The sequence below is a fragment of the Hyla sarda genome, chromosome 6 (assembly GCF_029499605.1).
Source record: "Hyla sarda isolate aHylSar1 chromosome 6, aHylSar1.hap1, whole genome shotgun sequence".
Classification (NCBI taxonomy): Eukaryota; Metazoa; Chordata; class Amphibia; order Anura; family Hylidae; genus Hyla; species Hyla sarda.
In genome coordinates this window covers 286,813,953-286,831,099 of record NC_079194.1, presented here as the reverse complement: position 1 = coordinate 286,831,099, position 17,147 = coordinate 286,813,953, and the positions used below count along the sequence as shown (strand labels likewise).

Below are 17,147 nucleotides of genomic sequence, written 5' to 3'. Positions count from 1 at the left end.
ACAGCTCCCAACATGAAGCAGAGTGTGCTCCCTGATGGGAGTAGTAGTACCTGCAGTTAAGGAAAGATCACAGCAGGAATCACTCCTGACACCCGATGTGATCGTCCATAATATAGCAGAGATGCGGAGCAGCTCTATACAGCGCTCACATCTCTGCACTATACTCCGGCCAGTGATGTGAATAGATCATCACTCATTCATATTTCCCTCTGAGAGCTGTGATTGGCTGCAACCATCCGGCCAATCACCACTCTGGGCTGAAAATATGAATGAGTGATGTTCTATTCACATCACCGGCCGGAGTATAGTGCAGAGATGTGAGCGCTGTATAGAGCTGCTCCGCATCTCTGCTATATTATGGACAATCACATGGGGTGTCAGGAGTGACACCCGGGGTGAAATGTCTATTAGTACAGGTACTACTACTCCCATCATGGAACAGTCTGTTCCATGCTGGGAGTAGTAGTACTACCTAAAAAATTTTAACAAAAAATTGAGAAAATAAAATGAAACACACACACTTTATTAAAATAATTATTAAAATTTTGTTATTAAAAAATCAAAAATTTTTCCATCACTACTGCATCCTTTTTTTTTTTTTTTTTTGGTACCCAACAAATTTTGGGTACCAAAAAAAAAAAATACCAAAGGGGCCAAAAATGCAATTTCCACACAAATGAAAAAACGCCAGACGCATGAAATTGCACTGGCATTTTTTCTGGCGTTTTTTCAAACCAAAAAACGCAGCACAAAAAACCAAGTGGAAACTTAGCCTAAGGCTATGTTCGCACAGCAAAAATTCCTGATTTCAATGGGATTCTGCTGCACTGTGCACACACCCAAATTTCCGATCCTCACCAGATGTTTCTGGGGCAAAAATTCTGATTCTGGCGTCCACAAAAACATTAAGCATGTTCAATGTTTTTGTGGATTCCATAAGCAAATGCATTTTTCACTATGAGACGGAACAGTCCTATCGGCCGCCGGTTAGTCAAATGTACGGAATTGCCGTCTCCTGTTTTTCGTGCAGACATTTTTAGCCCGTGTGAACTAGGCCGAGAGATGTGCACGTTTGCAACCGATACTCCTGCAAATAAAAAAAATGACGCACCTTTTTGCTGAAAAATCTACCGTTTTGTGCATACAGCTCTTACGCAGGCCTATACGTCTCCATGGTTACAGACTACAAAGAAACATGTCCCAGGACAAGTAAAAATTTAATTCTGACAGTAAATATCAATAAAAGCCTCTAGCTGTACATGTGCCAGGATATAATATACATAGGTACATATTGACACAAGAGGAAGAGGCACAACCCGAAACAGGAACACCTGCAGACACCATGTAAGCGACTGAACGAATATTAGTATGTGCAATGCCTATAGCATTAGCAGGGGGCAGCTTATAGGGGTGCAGGGGTAACAGACCCACCCGGGCCAATGCCCCTTTGCTTCTACAACAGGACCAGTATTATAAATGGTACATAAGAAATAAGGGACCTGTTACAGATTTTGCATTACAGAGGATCCAAAAATACATTAAATAGCGCAGCATGTCCCTATCACATGCTTTTTTACAGTTTCTTGATACATCCTTCCGTTCCTGAGACTTAAAGGGGTACTCCGGTGGAAAACTTATTATTTTTTATATCAACTGGTGCCAGAAAGTTTAACAGATTAGTAAATGACTTCTATTAAAAAATCTTTACCCTTCCAGTACTTATTAGCTGCTGAATACTACAGAGGAAATTATTTTCTTTTTGGAACACAGAGCCTTCTGCTGACATCCTGACCACTGTGCTCTCTGCTGACATCCTGACCACAGTGCTCTCTGCTGACATCTCTGTCCATTTTAGGAACTCCAGAGGAATTTCCAGAGCAGCATATGTTTGCTATGGGGTGTTTCTTCTACTCTGGACAGTTCCTAAAATGGACAGAGATGTCAGCAGAGAGCACTGTGGTCATGATGTCAGCAGAGAGCTCTGTGTTCAGAAAAGAAAAGAATTTCCTTTGTAGTATTCAGCAGCTAATAAGTACTGGAAGGATTAAGATTTTTTTTTAATAGAAGTCATTTACAAATCTGTTAACTTTCTGGCACCAGTTGATTTAAAAAAACAAAAAAGTTTTCCACCGGAGTACCCCATTAAGGGTTTATAGGTTGTCTGGCAATTCAGGAAATCAGTCAGATGGGCGTGAACCTAATTTTAATAATGGGAGTGAGATGGGCAGGATTATAAAGTCAGGGGGTGTGAATATTTTACATTGAAAAGTATGTATACCTATTACACATCCCCTGACCCTGCCCATCACCTGACGGCCGTTTCCTCATTAAAATTAAAGGGGTACTCTGCTGCTCAGCGTTTGGAACAAACTGTTCCGATGCTGGAGCCGTCGCCGGGAGCTCGTGAAACCATAGCCCCGCCCCCTCATGAAGTCACGCCCCACCCCCTCAATGCAAGTCTATGGGAGGGGGCGTGACGGCTGAAAGTTACAACCAGCATGTGAACCACTCGTTAAGCCAGCATGGGGCGTGTCAAAGGGCGGGTCAGTGGGTGGAGTCAAGAGGGCGGCAAAATCTACTTTTGCCAAGGGTGGCAAAAATCGTTGCACCAGCACTGCTCTATTAGGGAGGCTGTCCGGGCATGCTGGGAGTTGTAGTTTTGCAACAGCAGAAGGCACACTGGCTGGGAAACCCTATTCTGGCCTGACAAGGTGAAGGCGGCCTAATTCGCCATCCCTACATCCTGGCATCTGCGCTTATATGAAACACATGCTTAGTTGTCCTGAGTTGCCAAACTTTTTGGCAGTGGAGGGGACAACTGCTGGGCATGCAATGATCAGATTATTATATTCTGCTTGCAAGAGACAATCTATTTTTGGGAGGGGGGATATTCTGCACAGGAGGGATGTTTCGGAATTATCAAAGAATTATTGTTAACCCTTCCAGCATCAAAGCACTAGTACGTCTACAGGGAGCCATGCCACCCCTATATATTTGGGAGGGATGCAGAGGTGCTGTCGAAGCTCCATACATCACTATTACAACTCCAATAAGACATCAGTAATACAGTCATGCACATAAACTTTAAAGGGGTACTCCGGCGCTTAGACATCTTATCCCCTATCCAAAGCTGGGGACCCCCGTGATCTTGCACGCAGCACCCCAGTTAAAATCAGTCCCCGGAGCATGGTCGCTCCGGGTCTGATTACCGGCGACCACGGATAGGGGATAAGATGTCTAAGCGCCGGAGTACCCCTTTAAGCAAGTAACCGGATCTCTTAAGAGCAGCAGCGCTGAGTTTGTCATTGAGCCTCATTTATAAAGCTGTTACATTATGTGATTTCTCCCTAGGACTGCGGGTGAATCTTCTAAGTTAACACATAACATATTGTGGTGGCCCAGTACGGGAGGTGTTACCCCGTACCCTTGCTGTCCTGTCAGGCAGCCTCCCTACAGTCTCCCCTGAGCCCCCTTGCATCTGTCCCCCCATGTAAATATGTTTCTAATGTATTATACCATGTATTGTGTTTAGAAAGCGTTGTCACTTTAAGACTGTTCACCATGTGACTTGTCATGTGATCGTTACCTAGGAGGTAGCAGTGACCAGGTGATCCTAAGAGTGACCTATGGGCTCCCTGCTAGTCTCCCCCATATAAGCCCTGGGTGGAGCTTCTCTCTCTTTCCTTTCAAGTCTTTGCTGAGGTCAAGACGAGTCCTAGAGAGTCCAGAGTCATAGGAGACCTCAAGTCCAGTCTGCAGCCTCAAGTAGCTACAAGTAACCACAGTCTCAGTATTGTCAGTCAAGTCAGTCACAGTCATCATTTGTCAAGTCAAAGTGGCCTGCATTAAATTGACTCCATCTACTACAAGTCCCAGCAAGCCCTTAAGGTCTCTGCATCACTGGTCACCTCCTTGGGCTCTGGCTGAACTGTATAGACTTTACCATCTGTCTACCCTCAGTAAAGCTACTGTTGTCCGTAACTTGGCGTCAGAGTCATTATTGCCCCCCCGTGCCTAGCCCAGGATCCAGTGGTATACCTTCGGGTGGTATTGAGGATAAACCTTGCCCTAGCGTCACGAATACAAGGGGTTAATGCCATCTGCCCCTAGGGTAATTCCATCCGCCCTGTGCATCACACCCTCTACCACCATATACATCCAGACCGGACTTTGCAAATCTGCGCCTTTGCACTGGGTGCAAAAAATCAAAAACTACAACTCCCACCTTGCCCAGACACCCGAAGGCATGATGACGAGAGTTGTAGTTTTGCAACAACTGGAGAGTCGCAAGGCTGGGTAATGCCAGTCTAGGTCAGTGTTTTCCAAACAGTGTGTCTCCAGCTGTTGCAAAACTACAACTCCCAGCATGCCCGGACAGCCGAAGGCTGTCCGGGCATGCTGGGAGTTGTAGTTTTGCAACAGCTGGAATAACACTGTTTGGACAACACTCGTCTAGGCTGTCATTAGCAATAACTTTTCCACTGTAGGTTGATATAACTTTACACCAAGTGTACTATAAAGCATAGTGAAATAAAGCAAAAACATAAATGTACATATAAATATATATATATATATATATATATATATATACCATTGCCATTGAAATCTTAACATATATTGTGGGGTTTATGTCATGTATATAGATAGATAAACATATAAATAAATATATATATATATATATATATATATATATATATCTATATGTATATAAATATATATATATATATATATATTCAGTATTGCTGCACAAAATAAACTAGTAACAAATCTAGCTCTGCCGCATTTGCATACGTTATACTGTTATCCCAATGTGTCATATGTGTCAGCACAGGTACCGAAGAAGGGAACACCAAGGTTAGCAAATCAAGTCGTCAAGGGGTTAACATGCTGTGACAGTAAAGTTCCCTAAGGGGCCACGAGCCAGCTTGTAGATATAAAATCTATAGACTCGTAGATACTATATATATATATATATATATATATATATATATATATATATATACACATATATATACAATAGAAGAAAGCAGCACTCCAAATGAACGTATGCACAGGTACACATATATATATATATATATATATATATATATACACAATAGAAGAAAGCAGCACTCCAAATGAACGTATGCACAGGTACATATATATATATATATATATATATATATATATATATATATACAATAGAAGAAAGCAGCACTCCAAATGAACGTATGCACAGGTACATATATATATATATATACAATAGAAGAAAGCAGCACTCCAAATAAACGTATGCACAGGTACCCCCTGTTGTTGATCCGGGTCAGAGATCCAAAGTAATTATGGAAAGTGAAGCAGCAGCACTCCAAATAGGTGAAAAAATTGTTGTCTCTATTCACACCTTAGTGAGCTACGTTTCGGCAACCTCACGCTGCCATTGACAATGGCAGCGTGAGGTTGCCGAAACGTAGCTCACTAAGGTGTGAATAAAGACAACACTTTTTTCACCTACTTGGAGTGCTGCTGCTTCACTTTCCATATAAATATATATATATATATATGTGTGTATATATCTATATATATATATATATATATATAAGGTGGCGGTGACATATGTTAGGTTAAGGCAAAGCAGAACATCTGCCACTCACCAAGGTGTCCGGCTGGATGTAGCCGATGTCTTCGATGGCTTTGATGTTGATGATGTGGATGCCTTTCTCCTCGTCCGAAGTGACGTGGTACTTCTCGTTCTCCTTCATGGTGTCATGTAAACTTTCTCCAGGCTGAGCCTTCGAGTCTCCACAGGCGCCGAGTCGATCTGCAAGACACAAGTGTGCAACATCCAACTGAGGCAGCAGTGATCTGAGCCCCGGCTCTCCCACGCCTCTACAAAACCTGCTCTCCCAAGCTCAGCCTCTTCTCTCGTCTTCTTCCCTGCTCTGCCCAGAAGCTTGTGTCAAGTCAAGTCCCCCCCCACCCCACCCCCCCTTGGGAAATTCATTGTCAAAGTGAATTACTCAGCACGGGAATAATTAAATCGCGCATTTGTTTACTAAAGGGACGCCCTCTTTGCGGGGATAAAAAAAAAAAATGAAAATAAATAAAGTTTATCTAATGGGTGGGGAAACTTTCCGATCGGGACACCTCGCAGTGCTTAGGTGAATGATCACAGATAACATTGGCGACCAGAGGGCGCTGCATAAACGTAACAGCAAAAAAACCGCAGAAAGTTGCAATCTTGCGCAACCACGGTTGCCGTGTAGTTCTAGCCCGAAAGCGTAGAAAATGTAGTGCAAATCCGCAACATAATCGACGCTCGGATGAGATTTGTAAAATGTATTGTAGTGTAATTCGCGGTGGATTTCCCCAGCGCAAAAGATAAAACCCGCAACGTGTAAATGTAACGTATAATAAGCCAGTGTTTCTCAATCAGGGTGCCTCCAGCTGTTGCAAATTTACAACTTCCAGCATGTCCGGACAGCCAAAGGCTAGAAGTTGTAGTTTTGCAACAGCTGGAGGAACCCTGTTTGGGATACACTGGTAGAAGGGTAGGTGGCACATGCAGCAAAAATTTTTATTGCGAATCCAGAATGACATTTTTTCGTTAGGGTATGTTCACACTGCGGAATTGTAGCTGAATCTGCGCTCGCGGAATTCAGCGAGCGGAGATTCAGCCTGGCAGCCGGCGGTGGTAGGACCGCGCAGCACTGCGCCGTCACCATTGACGGCTATGCAGTTCTCGCGGACTTCCGCGCAAAGAATGAACATGTTTTTTCTTTGCATGGAACAATTTCAGTGGCGGAATTGTTCACCGCTTAAATTCCGCAGTGTGAACGGGTCTCGCGGAAGACCGATTCACACAGATGCTAACGTTCACTGTGCGGAATTTTACTCGCGGAATTCCGCTCACGGAATTCTGCGGGGATTCCGCAGTGTGAACATACCCTTAAAATGTACATCTTTATGGGATGGAAAAATCAGCTGCAAATCTGTCTGCGGATTCACCGCAATCTTTGGTGAATCTGTATCAAAAGCCACATGTGTAAGGGAGTGTTCACATTGGATGGGAAATAAAGCTGCAGAGTTTAGTGGAAATCCCTAGCAAAATGTTGCACGTGGGGATTTTGCTGCAGATTTAAAGGGGTACTCTGGAGGTAAAAAGCAATGTTTTTCACAACTGGTGCCAGAAAGTTAAACAGATTTGTAAATGACTTCTATCTAATAATCATAATTTTTCCAGTACTTATCAGCTGCTGTATGCTCCAGAGGAAGTTGTGTAGTTCTTTCCAGTCTGACCACAGTGCTCTGTGCTGACACCTCTGTCCATGTCAGGAACTGTCCAGAGTGGAAGCAAATCCCCATAGCAAACCTCTCCTGCTCTGGACAGTTCCTGACATGGACAGAGGTGTCAGCAGAGAGCACTGTGTTCAGACTAGAAAGAACTACACAACTTCCAGTGCTTAGGTGAATGATCACAAATAACATTGGCGACCAGAGGGCACTGTATAAATGTAACAGCAAAAAAATTTAGGAAGTCACAATCTTGCTCCATCCTAATCCGGCTGTGAGGTGTTAATTTACATAGAGGGGGATTTTGCCATGCGGATTTGGCTGCAAATGGGTAGGACCGCAACTGCGTTTCTGCCCTGTTAACGGTACCTATCGGCATTCTGACGAAAACGGAATACCCACAGATACTGTGAACGTGAGCAGCGAGCTCCACTCACTTCTATGGCCGGAGGAGTCGCCTGATGACTCTGTTCAGGAAGAATCCGCCATTTTGAAATAGTGCCGAGGTCCCTAAGGCTGTGTTCACACGAGGGAATGTCCGCACGGAAAACCTCAGTGCGAACATCCCCCTAGGACCGCCTATGAGACGGTGCATTTTCGTGTCGAGTCCGCAGCGATAATAGACGTGTATTCTTTCTGCGGATGCCAGAATTTGAATTTCCGTGCCAGATGTTTCCCCCACGGAATTTCTGCAATGTGAACAGTGCAGCCGAATCCTATTAAAATCAATCAATCTGCTCCTGCAGAATCGTCCATTGTGTAAGCATAGCCTAAAGGAGTCACCAGGGGACTCAGTTTAGCCATAGAAGTGAATGGGGTCCGCTGGTAACAGTATATGTCAGCATCCGCTTTTGACGAGATGCCGACAGATATGATTAACGGTGGCAGGAACGCAGTGTGGACCTACCTTAAGGCTAAGATCAGGAGGAGATGTATCAAAACCTGTGCAGAGGAACAGAGGTGCAGTTCCCATAGCAACCAATCAGATCGCTTCTTTCATTTTTAAAAAGGCCTCTGTAAAAAGTTTACTGCTGCGAGTTTAAAGGGGTACTCCGGTGCTTAGACATCTTATCCCCTATCCAAAGGATCAGGGATAAGATGCCTGATCGAGGGAGTCCCGCCGCTGGGGACCCCCGTGATCTTGCACGCGGCACCCCGTTTGTAATCAGTCCCCGGAGCGTGTTCACTCCGGGACTGATTACCGGCGACTAAAGGGCGGGCGGCGTGTGACGTCACGCCCCCGCCCCCGTGTGATGTGACGCTCTGCCCCTCAATGCAAGCCTACCGTAGGCTTGCATTGAGGGGCGGAGCGTGACATCACACGGGGGGCGTGACGTCACACGCCGCCCGCCTTGTAGTCGCCGGTAATCAGTCCCGGAGCGAACACGCTCCGGGGACTGATTACAAACGGGGTGCCGCGTGCAAGATCCTGGGGGTCCCCAGCTGCGGGACTCCCTCGATCAGGCATCTTATCCCTGATCCTTTGGATAGGGGATAAGATGTCTAAGCACCGGAGTACCCCTTTAAGCCTCGGCAGATTTTTCACAGGAGAAAATCTGCAGAAGATCATATTGACTTTAATTACTTCAATAGAACTTGCTGTATACCCTAAGGGGGAGATTTATCAAAACCTGTGTAGAGGAAGAGTGGTGCAGTTGCCCATAGCAACCAATCAGATTGACTGACAGATTCACAGACCTCTTTAAAAATGAAAGAAGCGATCTGATTGGTTGCTATGGGCAACTGCACCACTCTTCATCTACTCAAGTTTTGATAAATCTCCCTCTGTCTGCATTAGGGCTTCTATCAGACATATATATTACCCATCCTGGACTAAAACAGATGCCATTAATCGTCGTGTGGTGGCCCAGTACAGGAGGTGTTCCTGCTGTCCTGTCAGGCAGCCTCCTTCAGTGTCCCCAAGGCCTCCTGCACTTGTTTCCCCATTGTAAATATGTTTTACCATGTAAAGTGTTATAAAATGTAATGTTGCTTTAAGAGTTATACCATGTGATATGTCATGTGATTGTTACCCAGGAGGTATCAGTGATCAGGTGACCCCAAGAGTGACCTATGGGCTCCCTGCTAGTCTCCCCCCATATAAGCCCTGGGTGGAGCTTCTCTCTCTTCTGCTGAGGTCCAGTGCAGTCTTGTCTAGTGTGTGTGTCCAGAGTGTTGGAGACCTCAAAGTCCAGTCCTGCAGCCACCATCAAGTCAAGTAAGATAAAGTCACAGCTTTATGAGTCAAGTCAGTCCCTGTCATCTGTCAAGTCAGCGTGGCCTGCATTCAATTGTCCAGTCCTACTACAAGTCCCAGCAAGACCTTAAGGTCTCTGCGTCACTGGTCACCTCCTTGGGCCCTGGCTGAACTGTATAGACTTTACCATCTGTCTATCCTCAGTAAAGCTACAGTTGTCCATAACTTGGCATCAGAGTCTTTATTGCCCCCGTGCCTAGCCCAGGATCCAGCGGTATACCTTCGGGTGGTTATAGGCTAAACCATGCCCTGGCATCACGAATATAAGGGGTTACAGCCATCTGCCCCTAGGGTAACAACATCTGTCCTCATCAAACCCTGCTACCTCAGTCGAATGGTCACCATTCGGGACCTATGCGCTATTTCCAGCAGACTTGGTCTGCAGCATTATCCAGTTTGCTGAAAATGGCGCATACTGCCAAAACAAATCGTGTTATGTGACCAAAATATTCACGTGACTGTGATTTGTTTGACTTTATTACAATTGCAGTTTGGCCGTAAAAAAACAAAACTAAATCACAGAGAAGCTAGCGGCAGTCCAGGTGATTTGCATTGAGATTAAAGGAGAACTCCAGCCAAAACTAATTTATCCCCTATCCACAGAATAGGGGATAAGTAGCTGACTGTGGGGGATGTCCGACCACTGGAACCCCGTGATCTCTGAAACGGTGCCCGGCTCTCAGTGAGGAGGGTGTGCTGCGGACGGCACGCGCTCCATTCATTTCTACATGAGCGCCGAAGAGACCCGAGTACAGCACTTATGCTCCCATAGAAATGAATGGAGCGCATTCCCCCTAACGGTAGACGACACATGCTCCTCAACGTAAGCCGGGGTCCCATTTCGGAGATCGTAGGGGGTCCCAGCAGTTAGACCCCCCCCCCACGATCAGCTACTTATTCCCTAGCCTGCGGATAGGGGATAAGTTCGCTTTGACTGGAGTTCTCCTTTAAAGGTGTACTCCGGGATATGAAAACTTATCCTCTATCCTAAGGAAAGGACAGAAGTTTTAGATCGCGGGGGATCCAACTGCTGGCCCCCCACTACTCCCTCCCGTGATCTCCCATACGGGGCCCCTGACTCTTTGCCAAAATAGCGCGTGAGACGCGGCGGTCGACACGCCCTCTCAATACATCTCTATGGCAGAGTCCGAATGCAGCGCTCCTGCTCTCCCATAGAGATGTATTGACGGGGCATGTCGGCCGTCATGCGGACGTCATGCGGTGGTCGGACACGCCCCCTTGCGGCTGACTGCCGGGTTCCTGTACAGGAGATCACGGGGGGGCCCCAGCGGTTGGACCCCCGCGATCTGAAACTTATCCCATATCCTTAGGAGCCAGTTGATATATAAAAAAAAGTTTTCAACTGGCTCCAGAAAGTTAAACGGATTTGTAAATTAGTACAGAAAAACGATTTAGTTGATAAATCAACTAGGTACCAGTCCTCAAGGTATATGTAAAAGAAAGTTAGTGGAATATAAAGAATAAGAATAGATGGAGATCCAGATATTAATTGAAAAAATATAATATATTTATTAAAGGTGATGTTATTCGCTGGTATCTAGTGTCCCTGCAGGGCCCTTGCATGGGACAAAAGGCGCAGCGTAGAATAATAAAAATGTATAAAATCAATGAATTGATAATTCAATAGAGAGAATAAAATAAAATAAAATAAAACTTGCATCTATAGTTCATCCAATGTTGGCATCAATAATAATCAGTTAACAGTGTGCTTAACTGCTCAGTCTCTTATAAGCACGATGTGATGCCGATAGCCAAATACACTGTCAAATAACGGCTTGTTGTAACAGTTGCAGTGTCCAATCTCAATGAATCAGCCGATGGTAGTGCAGTGTAACAAACTGTCTCACAGATGTGAAGGATAACAAAGTCCGGTGAACAGCGCCACTCACCACCCTTGCGACCGCTGGTATTGCTGGTATCGGCAGAGGAGCTGTTTCGGTGATGTGGCACCTTCGGCTTACCTACGAGGCCGGTGCCATCCGTGCCAGCCGCGGACCTTGCGGAGAGGACAACTCCAGCGCTACCTATAACGCTGCCGGACACAGGAGATACAGACCTTCACTTCCGGAGGCCTGACACCTCCGTGCCACATCACCGAAACAGCTCCTCTGCCGATACCAGCGGTCGCAAGGGTGGTGAGTGGTGCTGTTCACCGGACTTTGTTATCCTTCACATCTGTGAGACAGTTTGTTACACTGCACTACCATCGGCTGATTCATTGAGATTGGACACTGCAACTGTTACAACAAGCCGTTATTTGACAGTGTATTTGGCTATCGGCATCACATTGTGCTTATAAGAGACTGAGCAGTTAAGCACACTGTTAACTGATTATTATTGATGCCAACATTGGATGAACTATAGATGCAAGTTTTATTTTATTTTATTCTCTCTATTGAATTATCAATTCATTGATTTTATACATTTTTATTATTCTACGCTGCGCCTTTTGTCCCATGCAAGGGCCCTGCAGGGACACTAGATACCAGCGAATAACATCACCTTTAATAAATATATTATATTTTTTCAATTAATATCTGGATCTCCATCTATTCTTATTCTTTATATTCCACTAACTTTCTTTTACATATACCTTGAGGACTGGTACCTAGTTGATTTATCAACTAAATCGTTTTTCTGTACTATTTAGACCTTTGGGTGAGGGTAACACCAGTTAACCTCAGGTATATTCACCCACTGAGTGAGCTACACCTTCTTTTATCGGATTTGTAAATTACTTCTATTAAAAAAATCTTAATCCTTTCAGTACTTATGAGCTGCTGAAGTTGAGTTGTTCTTTTCTGTCTAAGTGCTCTCTGATGACACCTGTCTTGGGAACTGTCCAGAGTAGAAGCAAATCCTCATAGCAAACCTCTTCTACTCTGTGCAGTTCCCGAGACAAGCAGAGATGTCGGCAGAGAGCACTGTTGCCAGACAGAAAAGAACAACTCAACTTCAGCAGCTGATAATTATTGGAAGGATTAATATTTTTTTAATAGAAGTAATTTACAAATCTGGTTAACTTTCTCGAGCCAGTTAATATGAAAAAAAATGTTTTTTTCCCTGTATTAACCCTTTAATGCTATCAGAGTCACATGCGACCTGCAACCCTGAAGAATTTTGTTAAGCTGTCATGTTGCAGTCGCATCATGTCACAAGTTGCGTTGCAAACTCTTTGACAATCAGTGGATGCGATATTGCAACGCAGCAACACAATTTTTATTGTAGCTCCAGCCTAAAAGCGTAGAAAACCTTGTACAAATCCGCAACATAATTGACGCTCCGATGAGTATTTCTCGGTGGATTTCCCCAGCGCAAAAGCTAAATCCCGCAACGTGTAAATGTAACGTATAAATCAGTGTTTCCCAACCAGGATTCCTCCAGCTGTTGCAAAACTACAACTCCCAGCATGCCCGGACAGCCTTTGGCTGTCCGGGCATGCTGGGAATTGTAGTTTTCCAACAGCTGGAGGAAATCTGATTGGGATACACTGGTAGAAGGGTAGGTGGCACATGCAGCGAAATTTTTTTATTGCAAATCCAGAATTAAATTTGCATGGGAAAGTGTACGTCTTTATGGGATGGAGAAATCAGCTGCAAATCTGGTTGCGGATTCACAGCAACTAGAGATGAGCGAACTTACAGTAAATTCGATTCGTCACGAACTTCTCGGCTCGGCAGTTGATGACTTTTCCTGCATAAATTAGTTCACCTTTCCGGTGCTCCGATGGGCTGGAAAAGGTGGATACCGTCCTAGGAGACTCTTTCCTAGGACTGTATCCACCTTTTCCAGCCCACCGGAACTCCTGAAAGCTGAACTAAATTACGCAGGATAAGTCATCAACTGCCGAGCCGAGAAGTTCATGACGAATCGAATTTACTGTTCGCTCATCTCTAACAGCAACCCTTGGTGAATCTGCATCAAAAGCCACATGTGTAAGGGAGTGTTCATATTGGATCGGAAAACCTGCAGCAAATACAGCTGCAGAGTTTAGTATAAATCCCCAGCAAAATGTTGCGCGTGGGGATTTTTTGCTGCAGATTTAAAGGGGTACTCCAGAGCTAAAAGCAATGTTTTCAAATCAAATGGTGCCAGAAAGTTATACAAATTTGTAAATTACTTCTATTTAAAAATATTAATCCTTCAAGTACTTACCAGCTGCTGTGTGCTCCACAGGAAGTTGTATAGTTCTTTCCAGTCTGACCACAGTGCTCTCTGCTGCCGCCTCTGTCCATGTCAGGGACTGTCCAGAGTAGAAGCAAATGCTCATAGCAAACCTCTCCTGCTCTTGACAGTTCTTGACATGGACAGAGGTGTCAGCAGTTCTTTCCACTGTGGTCAGACTGGAAAGAACTACACAACTTCCTCTGGAGCATTCAGCAGCTGATAAGTCCTGGAAGGATTAAGATTATTAAATAGAAGTAATTTACAAATCTGTTTCACTTTCTGGAGCCAGTTGATTTGAATTTTTGCTAATTATGCTCAGAAATGCATTGCCGTCTATTAAACAACACATTTTTGAATGGTCCTATCGTCCGCTGGATTAGTCAGATGTGCAGATGTGTTTTCCAGGCAGACTTTACACATCTTTTTGGCCGTGTGAACATGGCCTAAGGCTTTCATCTAAAAGGGTACACCGAAACTGTTCCGAACGCTGGAGACGGTCACATCGGCGCCGGGAGCTCATGACGTCATAGCCCCGCCCCCTCATGATGTCCCACCCCCTCAATGCAAGTCTGTGGGAGGGGGCGTGACGGCTGTCACGCCCCCTCCCATAGACTTGCATTGAGGAGGCGGAGCGGGACATCATGAGGGGGAGGGGCTATGACTAGAGATGAGCGAACTTACAGTAAATTCAATTCGTCACGAACTTCTCGGCTCGGCAGTTGATGACTTTTCTTACATAAATTAGTTCAGCCTTCAGGTGCTCCGGTGCTCCGGAAAAGGTGGATACAGTCTTAGGAAAGAGTCTCCTAGGACTGTATCCACCTTTTCCAGCCCACGGGAGCACCTGAAAGCTGAACTAATTTATGCAAGATAAGTCATCAACTGCCGAGCCGAGAAGTTCGTGCATTATCAAATTTACTGTAAGTTCGCTCATCTCTAGCTATGACGTCACGAGCTCCTGGTGCCGTCTCCAGCGTTCGGAACAGTTTGTTCCAAACGCGGAGCAGCGGAGTACCCCTTTAAGTTTCCACACAGCTTCTTTTTGCAATATTTATTTAGGTGTTTTGCACTCCCAAGATGCCTTTTTTGGGGGGGCATGCTTTAAAAAAATTAATAAAATTGTGGGTTTTAGTCTTGCAGAATCTCCCTTTGCCCTTTTTTTTTCTTTTTTTACCTGCATTGTTCTTATTACAAGTCATGTGACTCAAGGATTTCTATTGAAGAATCGGAGGGAGAAAATGCTAGAAGAAAACACCAATGTTCGACCCAAATTGCATTTTTCATGCAGTTTTTTTTCCTCCCATAGAAGTCAATAAAACAAAAATTGCCAAGATTGCTAGAAAAAATGCCATAGAATAGATTTCCGAAAACTGTCACTGAACCACAAAAAAAACCAACACCAATGAAGAGTTAAAAAAAATGGCAAGTGGATGTGTTTTTTCATATATTTCTGATTTCTCCCTGCTAAAATCTAGCCCCTACGTTTTGTTGTGTGGTGCATGGGGGGGGGGGGGATTGGATCTGTTTTTTTTTTTTTGTGTGTTTTTGCTTGGAATCGGCTTTAAATGATTTGTGTTGGCATGGCAGAAAATCTGCATAATGTCTACAACAAGTTCGCTCCTGTGAACGCACCCAAGGATACGTTCACATGTACAGGATGTGCTGCATATTTTTCTGCATATTTTGTGCAGCTGATTTTGCTACCCATTAGCTTCAATGGGTAGGAAAATCACCTGCAGAAAATATGCAGCAAAAATATGCAGCAGATCCTGTACGTGCGAATGTACACCAATGGTACATTTACATGTGCAGATTTTACTGTAGATTTTCTGCAGCTGATTTTGCCACACACGTTTGAACATACCCTTAGGCTAGGTTCACACTACGGAATCTCCGCCTGCAATTCCGCTTTGAAATTGCAGGCAGATATTCCGCTTACTAAAATGTATAGTGTAGTGAATGGGTTTCCGTTCACAAATTCACACTTTGGAATTCGTGAAGCGGAATTTGCAAACGGAAAATCCGCTTGGAAATTTCCGCCTGAAGAATGGCATTGCTCATTCTTCAGGCGGAAATACTCGCGGAACACATTGCAGTCTATTGGAGACTGCAGTGTCCGCGCGGTCCTAGCGCCGACTGATTCGGTCATTTTCTGCCCGGAGATTCCGAGTGCGGCCAGCGCTGACCGAATCAGTCGGCGCTAGGACCGCGCGGACACTGCAGTCTCCAATAGACTGCAATGTGTTCCGTGAGTATTTCCGCCTGAAGAATGAGCAATGCTATTCTCCCGATTACGTAGTGTGAACCTAGCCTAAGAATATACAAGGCGGGATTACAGCAAATTTCATTGAAGTCATTAAAGTCAATATGGTCTGCTGCAGATTTTCTGCTGGGGAAAATCCACCGAGGCTTAAACTCACAGCAGGAAACTTACTGTAAACCCGATCGTGTGAATGTACACTGAAAGAGATATCCAGAATTACAAAACAACAACTTCCTAAAAAAAAAACAGCACCACCTCTGTCCTCAGGTTGTGTGTAGTATTACAACTAGGACAAGTTTGGTACTTTTTTTTGTTGAAGAAATCATTTTTGTTTTTTTCATCCTGGATTACCCCTCTACCTTGAGGGTATATTCCCACATACATTATCCTGCGCATATTTGAAGCTGCTGATTTCAGTGTAAACTATATGACTGAACACAGCTTCAAATCCTGCACTTTAAATATGCTAAGGATACTGTACGTGGGAATACACTCTGTATTTTGCTGCTGCGTCTTTTCCTACCCATTGAAGTCAATGGGTGGCAAAATACACAGCTGATTTTGCTACCCATTGGGTAAGATGTATGAAAACCTGTGCAAAGGAAAAGTTTCCCATAGCAACCAATCAGATCGCTTCTTTCATTTTGCAGAGGCCTTGTTAAAAATGAAAGAAGTGATCTGATTGGTTGCTATGGGCAACTCAGCAACTTTTCCTTTGCACAGGTTTTGGTAAATCTTCCCCATTGACTCCAATGGAGAGGAAAATACGCAGCAGCAACATAGGGCACATGTGACCCTACCCTTAGGGTACGGTCCCATGTAGCGTATATGCTGCGTATTTGCTGCTGCGTATTTTCCTACCCATTGAGATCAATGGATAACAAAATCACCTGCTGAAAATTTGCAACAAAATATGCATGGGACCGTACCCTTAAAGGGGTACCCCGGAGTAAAACTTTTTATTTATTTTTTTTTTTTAATCAACGGGTGCCAGAAAGTTAAACAGATTTGTAAATTACTTCTATTACAACATCTTAATCCTTCCAGTACTTATTAGCTGCTAATACTACAGAGGAAATTATTTTCTTTTTGGAACACAGAGCTCTCTGCTGACATCACGAGCACAGTGCTCTCTGCTGACATCTCTGTCCATTTTAGGAACTGTCCAGA

General features: G+C 44.4%; 1 protein-coding gene across 5 annotated transcripts in view; it reads right to left on the bottom strand.

The window, feature by feature from the left end:
- The window catches only part of ANO1 (anoctamin 1), a 196,289-nt gene that overhangs the window by 143,899 nt on the left and 35,243 nt on the right, over positions 1–17,147 (bottom strand). For 3 of the 5 annotated variants that reach the window (XM_056527583.1, XM_056527585.1, XM_056527586.1), the window contains exon 2: positions 5,631–5,797. In XM_056527583.1, the coding sequence (XP_056383558.1) occupies positions 5,631–5,797 (167 nt within the window). Of the gene's footprint in view, positions 1–5,630; positions 5,798–8,176; positions 8,397–9,092; positions 9,112–17,147 lie in introns of those variants that run through there. The other 2 variants (XM_056527584.1, XM_056527587.1) reach the window with 2 other exon arrangements.